Raw genomic sequence first — 19,775 nt, 5'->3', positions numbered from 1 at the left:
TGTGATATTTCTGCTCTTTTAAATATTATAAACCCAATCCAAGATTATTTCACTTACACGACATACAAGGTTGTTGCCTAACATTCTATTATACATGTGTCCTGTGTTTCTTTCCTTTTTCTTTCTTTCTTTTTTCTTTAAATAAGCCTCATGCCTGACACAGACCCCAATACAAGGCTTGAACTCAGGACCAGAGATCAAGACCTGAGCTGAGATCAAGAGCCGGACCCTTAACTTACTGGCCAAGGCACCCCTTGTATTTTAATGTCTTTCACAAATCATGCTGAAGTTTTACTAATTTTATTTAGCACAGGTTTTAAGAAATCGATACCTATATATTCTGAATAATATTTAAGCAGGAACCAATGTTTCTGTCCTGAGTTCCTGTGACTTAAAGCCTTATACTTTTTTCCTGGAATAAAACAAATGATTCTTTCTGTTGCCATCCTAATATGGAGCGCTTCTTGTACTCATTAAATGCAGGTTGTCACGGGGCAGGAACCTGCAGGCTCACAGTCCTGCAGTCAGTGCGTCTACAGTCTACCCAGGTCTCTAGTGTGTTATTCACAGTGTACAGCTGCTTATAGAAAGGGTGTGCATAAATAAATGGAACATCATTGTTAGCAAAAATTGAATATACATACTGCCATCTACGTTGAAATGACAAGGTATACACATAAAGCTAAATTTGGATCTCGTTTATTAACAGAACACAGCTAAGTAGAGTTTTCATAGATCACTAATTTAAGGCACTAACTTTCTGCCCAGCCCAGCCAGGTTCTCATCACGTGTCTGCCCCTAATTGAGTGAATGTAGACAAAACACTTAACCTCTCTGTGCTTCTATGGCCCTTATCTTTCTCAGGAAGGCAGTAGTGCCTGCCTGTGTATTTATGAGAAATAAGGTACTTCATGGGTGGTAGTTATACTAGTGTTTCGCACATTGCAAGTGTTGTGTACTGCTTGTGCATGGACCTCGTAGAAGGCCTTAAGTGACTGAAGAACTGTAAGTAATTATTTGAAAGTAGGAAGTGTTGGTAAGTGGAAAATGTTGGATTTCAGCTGACATGATTCATGTGGCCCCTGCCTCCTATTCCCATGCAGGATCGTCGAGCCCAGAAGACAAGTATCAGTCACTGAGGACTGACAGGATGGCCACTCGGGATCTGGCAATAGGAGTGATCTTCTTTTTTTTTTTTTAATATTTTTTTTATTTATTTCTAGGAGAGAGAGAGACAGCGTGAGCAGGGAAGGGTCAGAGAGAGAGGGAGATACAGACTCTGAAATAGGCTCCAGGCTCTGAGCTGGCAGTCAGCACAGAGCCCGACGCGGGGCTCGAACCCACGAACCGCGAGATCATGACCCAAGCGAAAGTTGGACGCTTAACCGACTAAGCCACCCAGGCGCCCCAGGAGTGATTTTCTTAGTCCAGACCGTGCTTGGAATCCTGGGGAACTTGTCTCTTCTTTACCATTATGTCCTCTTTTCTTTGACTAGGTGTAGGCCAAGGCCCACAGATTTGATTGTCAGGAACCTGATTGTAGCCAATCTTTTGGTCCTGGTCTCTTTTGGAATGCACCGTACACTGTCATCTTTTGGGTGGTATCACACATTCAGTGATTTTGGATGTAAAAATTTTCCCTACATATGCATCGTGGGCAGAGGTGTGTCCATTGGGGTGACCTGCCTCTTGAGTGTCTTTCAGGCCATCATAATCAGCCCCTGAAACTCCAAGTAGGCAGCACTTAAAGGGAAAGCTCTCAAGTGACTTGTCCTTTCATTTGTCCTGGGCTATGTTGTTGCACATGAATTTAGCCTCAGTCCTTCCATCTTGACCCAGAGTTTAGCTTCTGGGCCTGCACTCTGAGGGCAACATAACTATCGTCAGGTGCAAGGGAAAACACAAATGAGATGACAAGGGTTAATGTTCCCTGATAATGGTTATTTATGACACAGTTTGCATATTTTGTCCTTGAGATAATGGCTATTCCCTTGAAACTTCCCCAAACCCTAAACCGTGCCTTCAAAATAACAAATGGTGCCCTGCACACCAGGATAAGGGCTGTTCTCTTTATCACTTTGTAGCCTTTTTTTGCAATAACTGGTCAATTCTGCTTCTATACTGCCCACTTGCCTGCTTGCTCATTAGAAGAAGCCCTAAGTCCTTGGACTCAGGGCTGCACATTTAGAGTTCTGTGTTAACTCTGTGTGGTCCCGGCCAGTAATAAAGACTCCCTGAATTCGGCTTCAGTGGTCTTGGTTGGTTTCTGTGTCTCTCGGCATAACAATGTCTTGCAGATATTGTTAAAGATAATTTTTCCTATGGTTATGGGCAGCACTTTGAACAAGAATAACATCACAAGAAAAAAAAGTTTTGGATACTGTTCAGATGTTAATCATGACAAAACCAGAGGTTCATTGAATACAACGTTGTTATCATTCTCTGATGTGTTATATTTAGGGCTCATCCTCTGGGCCAGTGGCGTCATGGTTTCCCTTCTATATAGGCACAGGCAGAGGGTCGAGCACATTCATTGGACCAGTGTCTCCTCCACATCATGCCCTGAGTCCACGGCCACCAAAACCTTTTCCTCCTGTTGCGTACCTTTGTCTACTGTAGTACTCTTTCATCTGTCTTTCATATTGTTTTGTCTGTTTGGATCATCCCGCCTGGTATCTCTTGAGCACCAGTTCAGTGATCATTCTGTGTTTCCCAACTGTCAGTCACTTTCTGCTCATGAGCCGACACCCCCAGGGTATCCATGGTCTGCTTTCACTGGATAAGGAATATAAAATGCCCTCATCTCATGAGAAATGTGTAAACTGTAGGAATATTCATAATGTTCCTCCTGTTGGTAATTCATTCATCCCCTCAGAGTCCCTTCCTTGTATAATTATGAGAGGCTAATTGAACTGTGGTAAACAGAATGTGTTTGCATCTACTTCAAAGTGAACAATAAGTAGTCCTCGTAATGGTAAGGAAATATTATATCATTATCTTATCAATACATTTGGATTGAAGTTTTGCTAATGATTTCAGTGGAGGAGTTCATAAATTTTGCAGTTTTAATGATCAGGTCCTGAAAAAATCCGGATATTATGGAAAAGCCTTTGAGTGTGTCACATAAATTTGTTACAGTAAATTTCCCTGAGGAGAAGTAGGTATGGAATGAAAGGAAAAGGAGCATGGAAATGGATCAGCATGTGGCTGGTCAACACTGACTGTGCAGAGAATAGTGTTGGAGGGAAAATTCAGTCAGCAAGTGAAACTTTGGAGAGCCAATCATGCATGTTGCAGATTACGTCCTTGGTAGGTGGTAAGTCATGTGAAGTATGATGTTTGGGAACATGAGAGGTGAGCATGAGTAAACATTTTCAGATAGCAATGGTCAGAATAGGGGCGCCTGGGTGGCTTAGTCGGTTAAGCGTCCGACTTTCACTTAGGTCATGATCTCGCGGTTCGTGGGTTTGAGCCCCGCGTCGGGCTCTGTGCTGACTGCCAGCTCAGAGCCTGGAGCCTATTTCAGAGTCCGTATCTCCCTCTTTCTCTGACCCTCCCCTGCTCACGCTCTCTCTCTCTCTCTCCTAGAAATAAATTAATTAATTAAAAAAGAAAAGAAAAGAAGTGGTCAGAATAGGTCGCCTGGGTGGCTCAGTCGGTTGAGCATCCGACTTCAGCTCAGGTCATGATCTCGCAGTATGTGAGTTCAAGCCCCACATCGGGCTCTGTGATGATGGCTCAGAGCCTGGAGTCTGCTTCAGATCTGTGTCTCCTCTCTCTGTACCTCCCCTACTTGTGTTCTGTCTCTTTCTCTCAAAAACTAAATAAATGCGAAAGAAAAAAAGAAAGAAAGAAAGAAATGGTCGGTGGTGGCTGCGGTGGCAGCGGTTCGGTTGCACGTGGTGCACGGGGTGGGAGCAGAGTCCAGGCGACCATGGGGAACGTCTTGGCCGCCAGCTCGCCTCCCGCAGGGCCCCCGGCGCCTCCGCCCTCTCCTCCAGGCTTCACGCTGCCGCCACTCGGGGGCGGTCTGGGCGCTGGTGCGGGTCGAGGTTCGGAAAGGACCCCGGCGCCGCGGTCGGCAGCGCCGCAGGGACTGCAGACGATGCGGCCTGCGGCTGCCCGCCCAACCCGGGCACGTTCGAGGAGTGCCACCGGAAGTGCAAGGGTGAGGGGAGAGAGACCCGGCGGGGGTGTGAAGGCCCGGATCTCGTGGGGGAAGGGAGAGCACTCTGAGGACCTTGGGAATTGGCATGGACCATTGGAAACATTGAACAGAGCGTTAGGAGTTGACGTCAGGATCGCATGGTGGAACGTTAGCATAGAACGATGGGATCAAATGGAACCTCAGGATGGAAAGCCAGAGCAGTAGAGTAAAGCCTTAGGGACCTCAGGACCCCCAGGGATCAGCCAAGCCGGCCTTCTTGTGTGATTGTGAAGGAAACTGAGGCCCAAGGTCACTGTGTCAGCAAGGGTCCCGCAGGCGTGGAATTCAAGGCTTCCGGATCTTGGCTTGGAAGAAGTCTGACAGCAAAGGTACTGAAGGCTTATTGAGCGTCGTTTTGGCCTTCGGTGTATGTCGGTTCGTTAAATTCTTGTAGTGTCTCTGCGTGGGGAGCTTACAAATGACACAGGTGACAAGTTTGACATAGGGAGTTAAAGTGACTTGCCTGGAGCCAAAGGGGTAGTAGGTGGTGGAATTGGGACTTGGATGCGGGCAGAGGCTCTGGTCCTAGCCCCACCCACTAAGTCAGACGGTCTCTGTCCTGGTTGGGGTACTTTGTGCAACGCTCTGCTTGTGGATCCCTGAAGAAGGGAGAGCGGGGATGGCAAGGCAGGAAGGGATGATTTAAAAAACAAAACAAAACAATAAAAAAACCCAACAACAAAGAAAAAAATGGTCAAATGGGCTGGAGCAGATAGTGGAGAAGATCAAACTGAATTTTAGCTGAATTTTTCAAATTTTATTTTAGAGAGGCAGAGTGGGAGCAGGATAGAGGGAAAAAGAAAGAGAAATGGGAAGAATCGAGCTCTGCACTGAATATGGAGCCTGCTTGAGATTCTCTTTCTCTCCCTCTGCCTTTCCCCGTGGCTTGTGCTCTCTGTCTTTCCCTCTCTCTCTCTCTTTCTCTGTGAAATATAAAAAAATACAAAAAATATTTTTAAATTATATAAAGGCACACTGATCATAAGTGGTAGCTCCATGAAAGCTCACAAAGTGATCACAGTTTTGTACTCAGTATTTAGTTCAATATATAGAATATTGTCAGACTCAGAAGCCCCTGGTGCTCCTTACCATCCCTCCTGCTCAGGGTCATAACTGTGTGATGTGAACACCATAGGGCACTTGAGACTGCTTAGCATTGATATAAAGGAAGTAATAGAGCATGAACTTTTTTGTATTTGGCTTTTGTCATAGTTTCTGTTGTTTGTGATATTGTTGCTGCATGTTGTTAGCCATCATTCATTGGCATCACTGTAGAGAGATTCTATGCATGGATGGGCAACAATCATTCCCCTTTTAATTAGCATACTGGTGGGTTGCTGTTTGTGACTATTAGGAATAATGTTTTTATGCCTTTGGGGTGCCTGGGTGGCTCAGTCATTTAAGCGTCTGACTTCGGCTCAGGTCATGATCTCAGGGTTCGTGGGTTCGAGCCCTGCATTGGGCTCTGTGCTGACAGCTAGCTCAGAGCCTGGAGCCTGTTTCGGATTCTGTGTTTCCCTCTCTCTCTGACCCTCCCCTGCTCACACTGTCTCTCTCACACACACACACACACAAAAAAAAAAGAAAAAGAAAAAAGAAAAAAAAAGGAATAGTGCTGTTATGTAAATTTCTTTCATGCTTTGTTGGCACACATAAAACTTTTGTTGCTTATATAAGTAACAGTGGAATTGATGCGTGACAAGGTTAGACCTTTGCAGCTTTAGGAAATAGTCTCAAAGGGCTTTGCAAAATGAAGATACAAACTTTCACACCCACCAGCAGTGTAGGAGATTTTTGGTTTGTGCACATGCTTGTGAACAGTTTTGGGTTTTTTCATTTATCTTTTTGACTTCAGGTTGATGTGTAATCGTACCAAGTGGTGATTTTCTTTTAATTTCCTAGATTACTATGGAAGTTGAGCATCCTTTCACATATTTATTAGACATTGGACTTGTGCATTTTCTAGTTTCTTGAAATCGGCCTGGAGTGCAATGTACTTTCCTCTTAGGACTGCCTTTGCCGCATCCCATAGATTTTGGATTGTTGTGTTTTCATTTTCATTTGTTTCCATATATTTTTTAATTTCATCTCTAATTGCCTGATTGGCCCATTCATTCTTTAGTAGGGTGTTCTTTAACCTCCATGTTTTTGGAGGTTTTCCAGGCTTCTTCCTGTGATTGATTTCAAGTTTCAAAGCATTATGATCTGAGAGTGTGCATGGTATGATCTCAATTCTTTTATATTTATCGAGGGCTGCTTTATGTCCCAGTATGTGATATCTTTTTGAAGTATATGTTTTTTATTATTCAATTAAAATTTTTTAATGTTTACTTTCTTATTTTAAGAGAGAGAGAGAGAGTGAGAGAAAGCAAGTGAGCACTGGTGTAGGCAAAAGTAGGACTGTGTAGGGTACCATGGAAACCATAAATAATAGTACCATGGCAGAGAGTGACACAGAGAGAGAATGCCAAGCAGTCTCTGCAGAGTCAGCGCAGAGCCCACTGTGGGGCTGGATCTCATAAATCACAAACAAAAAGTGGTTCATGTTGCCCAGAGTTGGGAGAGATGAGACTCCTTTTGCTGATGGCTGAAGGCTATAAGGTTTTTTCGTGTGGTGATCAAAATATGAAAAACTTGATTGTGTGTTAATAAGAGCACGGCTCTGTGATCAAACCATTGCTTGCCTACTTTAAGATTTTACAAAGTAGGTTTCCAAGAAAGTAATAGGTACAAGGAGGAAATTTACTCTTTGAGAAAAGGATCACCTTATAAAAGTAGTCTTATCAATCCTGAAGGTCTGTGTACCTACCATCAGAGCTGAAAAATCTGTCAGGAAGAATGCTAATAGCAGTGAAAAGAGACCCAGATAATCCCACAGTTATATTTAGGGATATTGACACCCTGTCCTCAGTTGTTTATGTAAGAAGACCACAGAAGATCAGCAAGGATATGGAAAACTTGAGCAATGCCACATTCAAGGTAACTGAAGTGGAGCATGTATTCAACCATTGCAAATACATATTGTTTTCAAACACCCTTGAAATATTCAACAAGCTAGACCAAATTCTGAAACACAAAACAGATCTAAACCAAGGAATGAAAGTATACAATCTCTAACCATAATGGAATACAACTAGAAGTCAGTCATAAAAACTATTAGGGACTTCTCCTTAATAACCAGAACTCAGAAAACACACTTCTAAATAAACATGGAAGTTTTATTTATAGTTTCCATGGTACTATTATTTATGGTTTCCATGGTACCCATGGAGGTCTCCCATCGTGTACCATCTTGAACTAATTTAATAAGAATAGTGCATGTCCACCTTTGTGGGATGGAGTTACCAAAGTGCCCACAGGGAAACAAAGCATGAAAGGCTTCCATGGATTTTGTTTTCTGCAACTTGGGTAAACTCCCTATTTAATTGTAGTAGATTTGTTATTTATTGTGTACTAAAATGTTTACTTTCTGTCAATCTGCTTTCACTTTTGTTGTCTGATTTCGTTCAAGTATGAGCCAGAACAGCCTGTGTTTTATTTTGAGCATTTTATTTGGCCTGTCTGGTTAATGAGAGATGCTACTCTATAGATTTCTTGTCATGGATTTGGTGTCAGAGGAATGCTACATTCATTGGTATCAGAGGAAGCCCCATCTGGTTAATGAGAGATGCTAATGTATAGATTTCTTGTAATGGTTTTGGTAACAGAGGAATGCTGAATTCCGAGTAATGCTAAATTCACTTCCTGTTTAAACTTAGTTGGAGTTTGACAAAATTGGTTTGAATCTGATTCTCATCTCCCCACTGGGTCATGCAGTGACATCTACACACCCTGGGTCAGCCAGGGGTGTTTCCCAAACCAGGCAAACATGAACTCAAGTCTCAGAGTCGCTGGTGGGACTACCCACACATACCAAGTGCCTCTTCCCTGACCACTGTGGACTGGGGCCAGTTCTCAGATCTCAAAGGTTGTTATTTGGTCTTAACAAGGCCCAGAATCAGCACTGATTTATAGTAAAGTAGCCAAATAATCCTACTGTGAGACTAGAGTTAGTCATTAATCACTGTGAGACTCCCAAGGAGGACAATTTCTGAGTAGTGAGTCTCTACTGTAGTCCATAGGAAGGAATGTGGTCCTACTCTCTATCGAGTTTTTTAAAAAAGCTTTTGTTAGCTGTAATCATCAAGACAATATGGTATTGGCACAAAAATGGACACATAGACCAATGGAATAGAGTTGAGAACTCAGAATTGGACCCAAAAATGTATGGCCAATTAATCTTTGAAAACGTGGGAAAGAGTATCCAGTGAAAAACAGACATCCTCTTTATCAGATGGTGCTGGGAGAACTGGACAGTAACATGCAAAAGAATGAAATTAGATCACTTTCTCACACCATACACAAAAATAAACTCAAAATGGATAAAGGACCTGAATGTGAGGATGGAAACCATCAAAACCCAAGAGGAGAAAGCAGGAAACCTCCTTGACCTCAACCACATCAATTTCATACTTGACATATCCCCAAAGTCAAGAGAATCAAGAGCAAAAATGAACTATTGGGGCCTCATGAAGATAAAAAGCTTCTGCATGGCAAAGGAAACACTCAATAAAACTAATAGGCAACCGACAAAATGGGAATAGATAGTTGCAAATGGCATATCAGATAAAGGGTTAGTATTCAAAATCTGTAAGGAACTCACCAAACTCCACACCCAGAAAACAAATAATCCAGTGAAGAAATGGGCAGAAGACATGAACAGACACTCTTCCAAAAAGGACATCCAGATGGCCAACAGACACATGAAATGTTCTTCAGCATCCCTCATCATCAGGGAAATATAAATCAAAACCACACTGAGATACCACCTCATGTCAGTCAGAGTGACTAAAATGAACGTATCAGGAGACTCTAGATGCTGGTGAGGATGTGGACAAACGGGCACCCTCCTACACTGTTGGTGGGAATGTAAACTGGTGCAGCCCTCTGGAAAACAGTGTGGAGATTTCTCAAAAAATTAACAATAGAACTCCCCTATGACCCAAAAATAGCACTGCTAGGAATTTACCCAAGGGATATAGGAGTGCTGATGCATTGGGGCACATGTTCCCCAATGTTCACAGCAGCACTTTCAACAATAGCCAAATCATGGAAACAGCCTAATGTCCATCAACTGATGAATGGATCAGGAAGATGCGGTTTATCTATACAATGGAATACTCCATGGCAGTGAGAAAGAATGAAATCTGGCCATTCATAGCAACCTGGATGGAACTTGAGGGTGTTATGCTAAATGAAATAAGTCAGGCAGAGAAAGACAGATACCATATGTTTTCATTTGTAAGTGGAACAGGAGAAACTTAACAGACGAACATAGGGGAGGGGAAGGGGAAACATAGTTGGAGAGAGGGAGGGAGGAAAACCATGAGAGACTCTTAATACTGAGAACAAACTGAGGGCTGATAGGAGTGGGGGAGAGGGGAAGGTGAGTGATGGGCATGGAGGAGGGCAATTGTTGAGATGAGCAGTGGGTGTTATATGGAATCCAACTTGACAATAAGGTCTAAAAGGAAAAAAAGTTTTTGTTGTTATTTTAGTTTCGTTTCACACTCCTGGGATAACACTTTGTTCATTAGTTTGCAGCTTGCTCATTTCACTTCAGAATCTGTCATGTGATCTCTCTACACCAAATGGCGGTTGATTGGCGTAATTCATAGTCAGTCACTCTCCTCTGTTAGGCGGTTGGGTCTCAGGTTTCCCCTAATATAAACAATAAGGAATTCTCGCATCTGCCCTTATGCAGAGAAGTGCTTTGGCTGGCTGTAAATGCATAGTACCCAGAAGTGGTATTGCTGAGTTAAAGGGTCTATGTCTTTTATAAATTGGGTATAAAATAACATTGACTCTTTGAACTACTTTAATATTCCAAAGCTATGGCATTTAGTGTCATTGTGCCACCATCATCATTATTTGGGCCCATAACATTTCTGTCAGTGCCAAAGGACCTCCCACACCCACTAACCATTCACCCCATTCCCATCTCCCCTCCAATGGGAACTACTAATAATCTTTCTGTCTGTAGAAGTTTGAGTATCCTGTATACTCCTATTAATGGAGTCACATAAAATGTGGCCTTATGTTCCTGGCTTCTGTCCTTAGCATACTGTTTTCCAGATTCATCCATGTTGTACTACGTGTCAGTCTTTTATTCCTTCATATGGCTGAACCATATTCTGCTCATACACTTATGGCACATTTGTTTCCACTTCAGGCTATTGTGAAAGTGATGCTGTAAACACTGTTATATTCTTTATGATTGAACATCTCTTTCTTTCCTTTACTGATGGAATAATTGACATACACTGTCATATTACTTTCAAGCATACAACATCTTGATTTGATATTTGGATGCATTACAAAGTGATCACCAAAGGAAGTCTAGTTACAATATGTCACCATAGCTAGTTCCAATTTCTCTAAGTCTCACCAACATTTTATTGCTTGTTTATTTTTCAGTTGGCCATTCTAATCTATATGCCTCCTTGGGGTCTTGATTTGCATTTCCTGGAGGACTTATGCATTGACTATCCTTTCATGTGTTTTTGGCCATCTCTGAATATTGCTTTAGAGAAATGTCAATATCATCCATTAGCCATTTTTAAACTGGGCTTCTGTCTTGTTGAGTTATACGAGTCCTTAATATCATGGATACTACTCTCTTATCAGTCAATTGACACATGTTTTCTCCCATCTTCTGAGGTGTCTTTATCTCTCTTGATAGTTGTTTTTAAATTTTTTTTAACTTTTTATTTATTTCTGAGAGAGAGAGAGACAGCGTGAGAAAGGGAGGGTCAGAGAGAGAGGGAGACACAGAATGTGAAGCAGGCTCCAGGCTCTGAGCTAGTTGTCAGCACAGAGCCCGACGCGGGGCTTGAACCCACGAACTGTGAGATCATTACTTGAGAAAGTTGGCCGCCCAACCAACTGAGCCACCCAGGCACCCCTCTTGATAGTTGTTTTTGATGGACAAAGATTTTTAATAATGAGGAAGTTCATTTTTACATATTTCTTCTTTTGTTTGTGGTTTCGTTATCCTGTCAATGAAAGCACGATCAAGTCCTAGGCCATCAACATGGACTCTTGTATTTTTTAAAGTTCATAGATTTGGAGCGCCTGGGTGTCTCAGTTGGTTAAGTGGCCGACTTCAGCTCAGGTCAATATCTTGCGGCTCATGAGTTCGAGCCCCGCGTTGGGCTCTGTGCCGGCAGCTCAGAGCCTGGAGCCCGTTTCGGATTCTGTGTCTCCCTCTCTCTCTGCCCCTTCCCTGCTCATGTTCTGTTTCTCTCTGTCAAAAATAAATAACCCCCTGGGGCGCCTGGGTGGCTTAGTCGGTTAAGCGTCCGACTTTCGCTTAGGTCATGATCTCGCGGTTCGTGGGTTCGAGCCCCCCGTCGGGCTCTGTGCTGACGGCCAGCTCAGAGCCTGGAGCCTGTTTCAGTCTGTGACTCCCTCTCTCTCTGACCTCCCCTGTTCACGCTGTCTCTCTCTCTCTCTCTCTCTCTCCTAGAAATAAAATAAAATACATTAAAAAAATAAATAAATAACCCTAAAATTTAAAAAAGGGACTTAAATTTAAAAAAATTAAAAAAATAAATTTCATAGATTTAGCTTTAAGATTTTTAAATTATATTTAACCCTCACCTTTCCATGCCATTATTCCCCTTGTTCCCAGTACACCCTGGATACCTTTTTCTCTCAGATCCCAATAACCCTTTGATTATGAGTTCTCTGCACACTTGTCCCTTTATGATCTTAAACCTGGCCTTGCACTGTAACTTATAAGCAACATTTAAGTCTCTATTGGCTTTTATCCCGCTGCCTTATCCCTTGTTCTGCTCTCTCTAGACCCCACATCCAGACCATGTCATCCTAATCTCCCAGTTCCTGTGTGCTTCTCTCTTACCCCACTCCATCAGCACACATACACTGTCCTTTTGCAAGACCTAGAGGGTTAAACAATAGCCATTGCCTCATTCTGTGGAATTCTCAAGGGTAAAGATGTGCACATATATCAAGCTGACAATGACATCAAGTAGAGAAAAACCAAGAGAATATATATTTCTAGCAAACTAGCAGAGGGGTTAATGTGTAAAAATTATTTGCAGTTGGCTTTTGGGGAGTTCTAGAATATTTCTTGCCTCCTGCAGTGGCTTCTAGGTTATTGATTTTCACTGTTACTGTAGTTGCAAGGTGGTTGGTTTGCAAGGCTTCCTTGGAACTGAAGTGATTGGGTGAGGAAGGGGACAAGGCACGGTGCTACATGGCTCACTGTGGTTTGACGTGTGGCCTTCATCAGCTGCTCAGCAAGGCGGAAATGACTGGCCTCTAACCAGGGTCAGACAGCTGGGTCAGGACAGCACAGAAAAGTTACATCACTGTCCCCATTATTCACCTAATCGATTCTATTCTTGGAGGAAAAACTGGATCTCTCTGCTCTTCTCCTGACATCCATTTAGTTCATATTCCTTCTGTAATCATGTAAATATATTCCTTGGGGTCTCTGTGTATTCTACACATGACCTAGATATTTGCTGGGTCTAGCTTTAACCCTCTGATATCTTGTCTTTCAGTCTGCCAGTTCCACAGCCTTGAAAAGCTAACGTTTTCCCGGGAGTTTCTGCTGATTTCCACGAGCTGACACTGTCAGGATCTCCTGTGTTGTGAACTTAGCCATCTCCATAAAATCAGACATGCTGTCTGTCAGGGAAGACTTCAAACTGAAGCCCTCAGTGAACATTCACAGAAGAATCCACTTACACAGAAAACATCTGTGACCTATGTATATGTTGAAAGACATGGTCAGAATGACAGAAGATTCCAGTTTATACTAGGGCAAAGAAGTGGTATCCTCTTATAATAGGTGTTTTTCTTCCACAGTCTCTCCAAACTTACTGCTTATGAGGCCTCTTGGATCTCTGCCCCCTTCCTGTGCAGTGCCCTCTCCTGGCGGTTTGGCTCCCCACTCCCCACTTTACCACGTCTCCAGCCTGCACAAATAGCTTAACTTCTTCTCCATTTGGATAGGGACCAGTTGGCTCTCTCAAGTCTCTGTCCTACCTAAATACCTGAAAACAGTGTGATTTAGAGAGCAGTTGAGCTTTGCTTCGGTAGAATCCATTTTTTTCTTTCATAGTTTATTGTCAAGTTGGTTTCCGTATAACACCCAGTGCTCATTCCAGTAAATGCCCTCCTCCGTGCCCATCACCCTATCACCCCCCTTCCCCTGTCCCTCACCCCCATGTGCCCTCAGTTTATTCTCTTTATTCAAGAGTCTCTTATGGTTTGCCTCCCTCCCTCTCTCCAACTATTTTCCCCCTTCCACTCCCTCATGGTCCTCTGTTAAGTTTCTCCTGTTCCACTTATAAGTAAAAGCATATGGTATCTGTCCTTCTCTGCCTGACTTATTTCACTCAGCATAACAGCCCCGAGTTCCACTCAGGTTGCTACAAATGGCCAGATTTCATTCTTTCTCATTGCCATATAGTATTCCATTATATAGATAAACCACATCTTCTTGATCCATTCATCAGATGATGGACATTTAGGCTGTTTCCATGATTTGGCTATTGTTGAGAGTGCTGATATGAACATTGGGGTACATGTGCCCCTAAGCATCAGCACTCCCGTATCCCTTGGCTACATTCCTAGCAATGCTATTGCTGGGTCACAGGGGAGTTCTATTGTTAATTTTTTGAGGAACCTCCACACTGTTTTCCAGAGGGGCTGTATCAGTTTACATTCCCACCAACAGTGTAATAGATTTCCCGTTTCTCCACATCCTTGCCAGTAGAATCCATTTTTAAAGAGTTTTACCTATTTACTGTGATCTATCATCTCTGTGTCAGTCTCTGGCTCTGTCTGTTTTTGAGTCACACCTATGGTTTTTTCAGGTACTATGGGTTCTGAGATTAGCCTGCAACTCCTATAGCTACCAGCAGATGACAAGAGATTCCTAGATTGAGAACAAAGCACTTTATTGCACACAGCCCAGCAGGCAGCATGAACATCCTGATTCCAACAGTTTTCCTTGACCCCTTGTCCAGACCTTATACCAATCATGGTTCCTCCAGGGTGCCCTGATAAGTGCCACACATGCATTGTTTGAGATACACCTGAGGAATACTGACTGTACAAAACACCAATCTTTTCCAGGGGGTTGCAAGCTCATCTGCTGTATTCTTTGACCCTAAGGAGGACTTCAGCTTTGTTTACCTGTACAGCAAATAAATCTGTTTGGTATTCTGGTGGGTGACACTGTCCCTCTCTCCCATGGTACTTTTCTAATCACACATAGGGTAACCCAGTATAGAAGAAGAGCTGTCCATGCTTCTGTCTCAGAGGCATGTACATATGTGAGAAATCCATGGTAGAACTGTGTTCCAACAATATCCAGCAGTCATTTGTGGACTATATTAGCTCTTGCCACAATTTCCCATGAATTCATCACTTGTTCAAATGCTCTGATTAATCCAACAAAGGGCTAAGATCAAATCAATGCAGTTTGTATCAAGCAACATTTGATTGAGACTACTTTCAAGAGGATACTGTGTATGAGGATGAGGTTAACCCACGTTATTCACTTCCACTATACCTATATAGTTCCTACATTCAGCCATCATATGGAATCCCAAAGAACCATTAGGGTCCACTATAGAATGACAATTGTTTACTAAGTTAGATACTGTATTGGGGTGCCTGGGTGGCTCAGTCTGTTGGATGTCTGACTAAATTTGGCTCAGGTCATGGTCTCCTGGTTTATGGGATTGAACCCTATGCTGGGCTTTGTGCTGACAGCACAGAGCCTGCTTCATACTCTCTTTCTCTCTCTCTCTGCCACTCCCCCACTCTCTCTCTCACCAATAAATAAACATCAAGAAAATTAAAAACATAGGATGCTGCATTGAGTTTTCCAGTGAGATGAGTGAATAACCAACTACCAACTGACTCTTCTTCAAAATGATACCACCTACAGTTTTCTGCTAGGAAATATGTTCTTTATCCCGGGAAAACAGAGCCTAGATACCGTGGAGTCTCGTCTCATGATCAGAAAGGGACTGACAGTTGGAAAGCATTCAGAAACTAGTTTGTTGGTGTTCATCAGCCACCAGCTGGGATTATCCATAAAAACAATACAAACATGAAAGATGGAGGAGAGGAAGTAAAATGACACAAAGGTGCTCACCAGGGCCAGTGTGCTCTGTGTGGCTCTAGACTCAACAGAGGATCTGGGGAAATGGTTAGCTCTGTGAATGTATTCGACCTGCTGTTTGTGCCTGTGCAGAATGAAAACCATGGAGCTGCTGGCCCAAATCATCAACCCAGTAAGTGAAATTTCAGGGAATACTATCAGTATTACATATAGTGACTCTGAGAGTGTGTCATGGTCAGATGTAGAACAGTATCCATAATCCCTGTTCTTTGTGATGTTTTGGCTGCCCGGTTTCCCTGACACAGATAACACATACATAGGAATGATAAGATTTACTATTAGATATATGATCCAGAAGAGGAAAATGGACAAGCCAATGTACTTTGGAGCTTTGACTTTAAGATCCTTCCAACAGGAGTTCATGGGGCTGATCATGATGGTCTGGAAGACACTCAAGAGGCAGGTGCTGCCAATAGACATTCCCCTGCCCACTCTCTGAACATAAAAGAGAAGCTTGCATCCAAACTCATTGAAGATATCTTTCACCTCAAAAGCTGCCAATGTCTTGGGGACACCTTTTGAGAGCATCACCAAGGAGTTGGCTATAATCAGGTGCATGAGAATCAACTCTGTGCATCTCAGCCTCCCTTTGATGTGGTAATGGAAGACATAATGGCGAAGAAGAGCGAAATTGCCCAGGATTCCGACTGTCATCTGTGATAAGAAAATGATTGCCATTGTCAAATCCCTGGAACCTATTCTATCATTCAGTATGTTTGTCTTTAAATTATGAGAACCATTCCTGTGAATAAAAAGTTTCCTTGAAGATTTTGACATCAAGAGTCACTTTGGTGGTTTGCTCCTTTGGAAATGTCAGAGACTTGAAGAGGCAGGAGAAGATGGAGAGAAGTACCAGGATGTTCCAAGGAAAAGTCAGCACTAAAGATATAGTAGTATATCCTGGAAGAAGCAAAGGTAAGTGGTAGCATGTGGAAAGAACACTTAATACTAATAGAACATTTTCAGAAAAGTGATATTGTTTACTCACAGTGGTAGAAACCTACAGTGTGAGTCATTACCTATGTCATGGCATAAATCACTTCTGAATATGTTACTGATTTATTTATTAAAGAAAAACTCTGAGGCTTGTCATTGCTTGTTCTGACCCAAATGGCTAGAGATGCTTAATGGCCAGTGGTGCCATTGGACACGCCCTGCCAACACTGTGTGGGTTGAAAACAAAACTACATTCTAAATCATTGAGGAAATGTTTCAAGGAAACTCTATCAGTGTCTTGTGGATACCTTTAAGGAGAATGATCATATCTTGGATAGAAACAGGTGCTTGAGAATTAAACCTCTGGACATGAGTTTGTAATGAGGGTGAAAAGGAAGAGATAATAGTAAGGGTGAGAGAAAGTGCCCGGTTTCCCTGATGGACTTTGCTAAGTAGACCATCCCTGTTGGCAGATGCTTTGACTCCAGTCAGATCCCAATGACCTATTATCATCTTTGAGCCTGAGGAGCCTCCCTGAGACATGTGTTGTAGACTATATTGATCATATCAAATGAAACCCAAGAGTTTAACTGAAAAATAATTAATATTTATGTTGTTAAGAAGCTTCTCAGAAGAGGCTTGGGTGGCCCTGTTGGTTAAGCATCTGACACTGGTCCAGGGTATGATCCTGTGGTTCACATGTTTGAGCCCCACATTAGGCTCTATGCTGACAGCTCAGAGCCTGGAGCCTGCCGCAGATTCTGTGTCTCCATTTATCTTTGCCCCTCCCCTGTTCCTAATCTGTCCCTCACTCTCTCAAAAGTAAATAAAATGTTTTTAAAATTTTTAAAAAAGGAAGTTAGTACATTTGGTTTGCATGAATCAGTGCTATCATGCAGGTTGTACCTCTGGTATTTTGATACGTCTTCATACTGCATGTAATAGGCACTTGGATTGCATTATCTTCATTGCAAAGAAAAGTAGAACTTTGGGATACAGACGTCAGGCACTCTGTGTAAATTCACATGCAGGTTTGGGGGCAGAGGGAGGAAAGAAGCTGTCTGGGCTGTTTGCAAAGTCTGTGCTCTGACCATTGCTCCCCTACCAAACCTTGTTAGCTGTTCCTTCACATAGTTCACCTGTCTATTTAGTTTAGTTTTGAGACCTTGCTGTTTTAATTCCTATTTTTGGTAGTTTATGGTATAGTTTCATGTGTAACAAGTTTCCATTTGTATTGACAGATTTATCGTATAGGCCAACAATAAATATGAATGAAGTTTTCAAGATTGTAATAAAACACAAATCCGGTAATTTCAGTGTCATCCTAAAGAAACCTACCACTGCACTAGTAGGATTTTATCAAACAAGATTATGTGTTCTTAATTTGGCAGCAGAAAGCCTTGTTTGCTGTCCTGGTGGAGCACAGATACAGCGGACATTATTGAACAATGTGACTTTGTTCCTAAAACATGATAGACAAAACACTAGTATGTGATAAAAGTATGTGGGCCAGAAACCAAGTGATTCCTAATGTGGGTCATATACTCCTCAGTTATTAATCATTCAAGTATATCTGTTAGCTATTGGGCAGGATTTGTGCAGTGCAGTAAACCACAAGAGGCATACATGAAATAGAATCTGGCGAATGTGACACCTTATGCACAGGAGAAATTGAAATTATCATGAAATGAGTAGTGATCCTGGGACTGAAGTTAGAATATTACTAAACCACAGAGAAAACCATATGTGCATTAGGTCCTCACAATTGTTTTCTGAATCCATAATGAGCAGGTTACCTTTACCTGAAATGCTGCTTCCCTAACAAGAAGAAGGAAATCGTTCTCCTCATAACCATTGGAGTGTGGTAAACACAGATGATTTCAGTACAGACACAGTAACTCTCTCAAGTGCATCCCAAACCCCAAACGAGAATTTCTAAACACACTTCCTTTTATTTATTTAATTTGTTTGTTTGTTTTGTGAGAGAGAGCACAAGTGGGAGAGGGAGAGAGAGAGAGATTCCCAAGAGGCTCTGCACCACCAGTGCCGCCTGTGGGGCTCTAACTTAAGAACCATAAGATCATGGGCTGAGTCCATGTTGGATGCTTAAATGACTGAGAACTCAGGGGCCCCAAACACACTTTTTAAATTATAGAAATAAAACCATGGTTTCTATACAAGGTGATGTTTTTCTGATAGTTCCATCCTGCTCTTTTTTATAAGCGCAAAGGCATTACAAGCACATGTCTCTTAATACAGAGAATGGAGCTTTGGTTCTTGTAAGGAAATCTGAAGAGCATATCAATTTGTTAACTAAAGTCTTTTAGGAGCTAAGAAAACCCATTTTATTATCACTGGCATTATTCACCAACAGTCCTCTTCAGTGAGGATATCATTCCCTTATATTAGGAGTCATCGGGATTGGTGTAGGGACGGACACACCCATCTCTCTTCACTTGCTCAGCTCTGAACTGAGGACTTATTCCTCCTCCTCCTCTCGTTTTGTTATTGGGTCTATTTCTACCACAAAAGAGTCCTTCTGGACACACAAGTACTTACTCAGACTTCATTTCCTTATAAACCGTCCCTCTCAGGCTGAAGTAGAAGTCCTCACTGGATGCTTTCCTGTTGTCAGGACTGTTGGCTCTGTGTGAAGGTCACAACAACCAGTGTATGTGGGAGGGCAGCAGCCAGACTCAGATAAAGGGCTGTGAACCTGTGACCTCACCTCCCTGGGAAGTACAATTCTCATGACTCCTATAGCCATAATGACAGTTCAGTGTTTCTGCTAATGATCCAAACCAATTAAAAGTTCCTTCTGAGTATCTTGGAATACACAATTGAAATGTTTGAGAGAGTGTGTGAGTTTTATAATCCCTACTGCAGACAGGGTCTCAGAGGAAAGGAGGAGGCATTACTCAATTCTGACACATGGGGTCCTGGCAGCAAAGCTGATGTTTCCCAATGGGAAACAGCTTCCTTGATAAACTGTACTCCAAATACGTATTTTTTAATGTTGAGTGCCAAAACTGAACCAATATTGAAGTACTGAAGATCAGTGGTATCAAGCTAATTGAAAAATTTTCAAATGTAATAAAAGTAAAACAAACTTTGTCATCATTCTTAACATTAGAAATTATTGGGCCCATTTGTAGAAGTAAATGCTAATAGATTTGTAATTGATGATATGGAGGGGCACCTGGGTGGCTCAGTGGGTTGAGCGTTCAGCGTCGGCTCAGTACATGATTTCACGTTTCATGGGTCCCAGCCCCGCAATTGGCTCTGTGCTGACAGCTTAGAGCCTGGAGCCTGTGTAGATTCTGTGTCTCTGCTGTTTTCTGCCCCTCCTCTGCTCACACTCTG

General features: G+C 42.4%; 1 protein-coding gene and 1 pseudogene across 1 annotated transcript; one reads left to right on the top strand and one right to left on the bottom strand.

Moving 5' to 3' along the window:
• Positions 1–2,327: 2,327 nt before the first annotated feature.
• Positions 2,328–2,821, top strand: LOC144217518 (vomeronasal type-1 receptor 4-like; annotated as a pseudogene).
• A 12,412-nt stretch (positions 2,822–15,233) lies between these two features.
• LOC144217795 (vomeronasal type-1 receptor 4-like) lies at positions 15,234–16,253 on the bottom strand. The gene has a single exon (XM_077747532.1). The coding sequence runs from the start codon at positions 16,251–16,253 to the stop codon at positions 15,234–15,236; it is 1,020 nt and encodes a 339-aa protein (XP_077603658.1).
• Positions 16,254–19,775: the final 3,522 nt, after the last annotated feature.

This window comes from Crocuta crocuta, unplaced genomic scaffold (assembly GCF_008692635.1).
Source record: "Crocuta crocuta isolate KB4526 unplaced genomic scaffold, BGI_CrCroc_1.0 scaffold334, whole genome shotgun sequence".
Classification (NCBI taxonomy): domain Eukaryota; kingdom Metazoa; phylum Chordata; class Mammalia; order Carnivora; family Hyaenidae; genus Crocuta; species Crocuta crocuta.
Note: the sequence above shows the minus strand (reverse complement) of the source record. Positions and strands in the feature narration are given on the sequence as shown.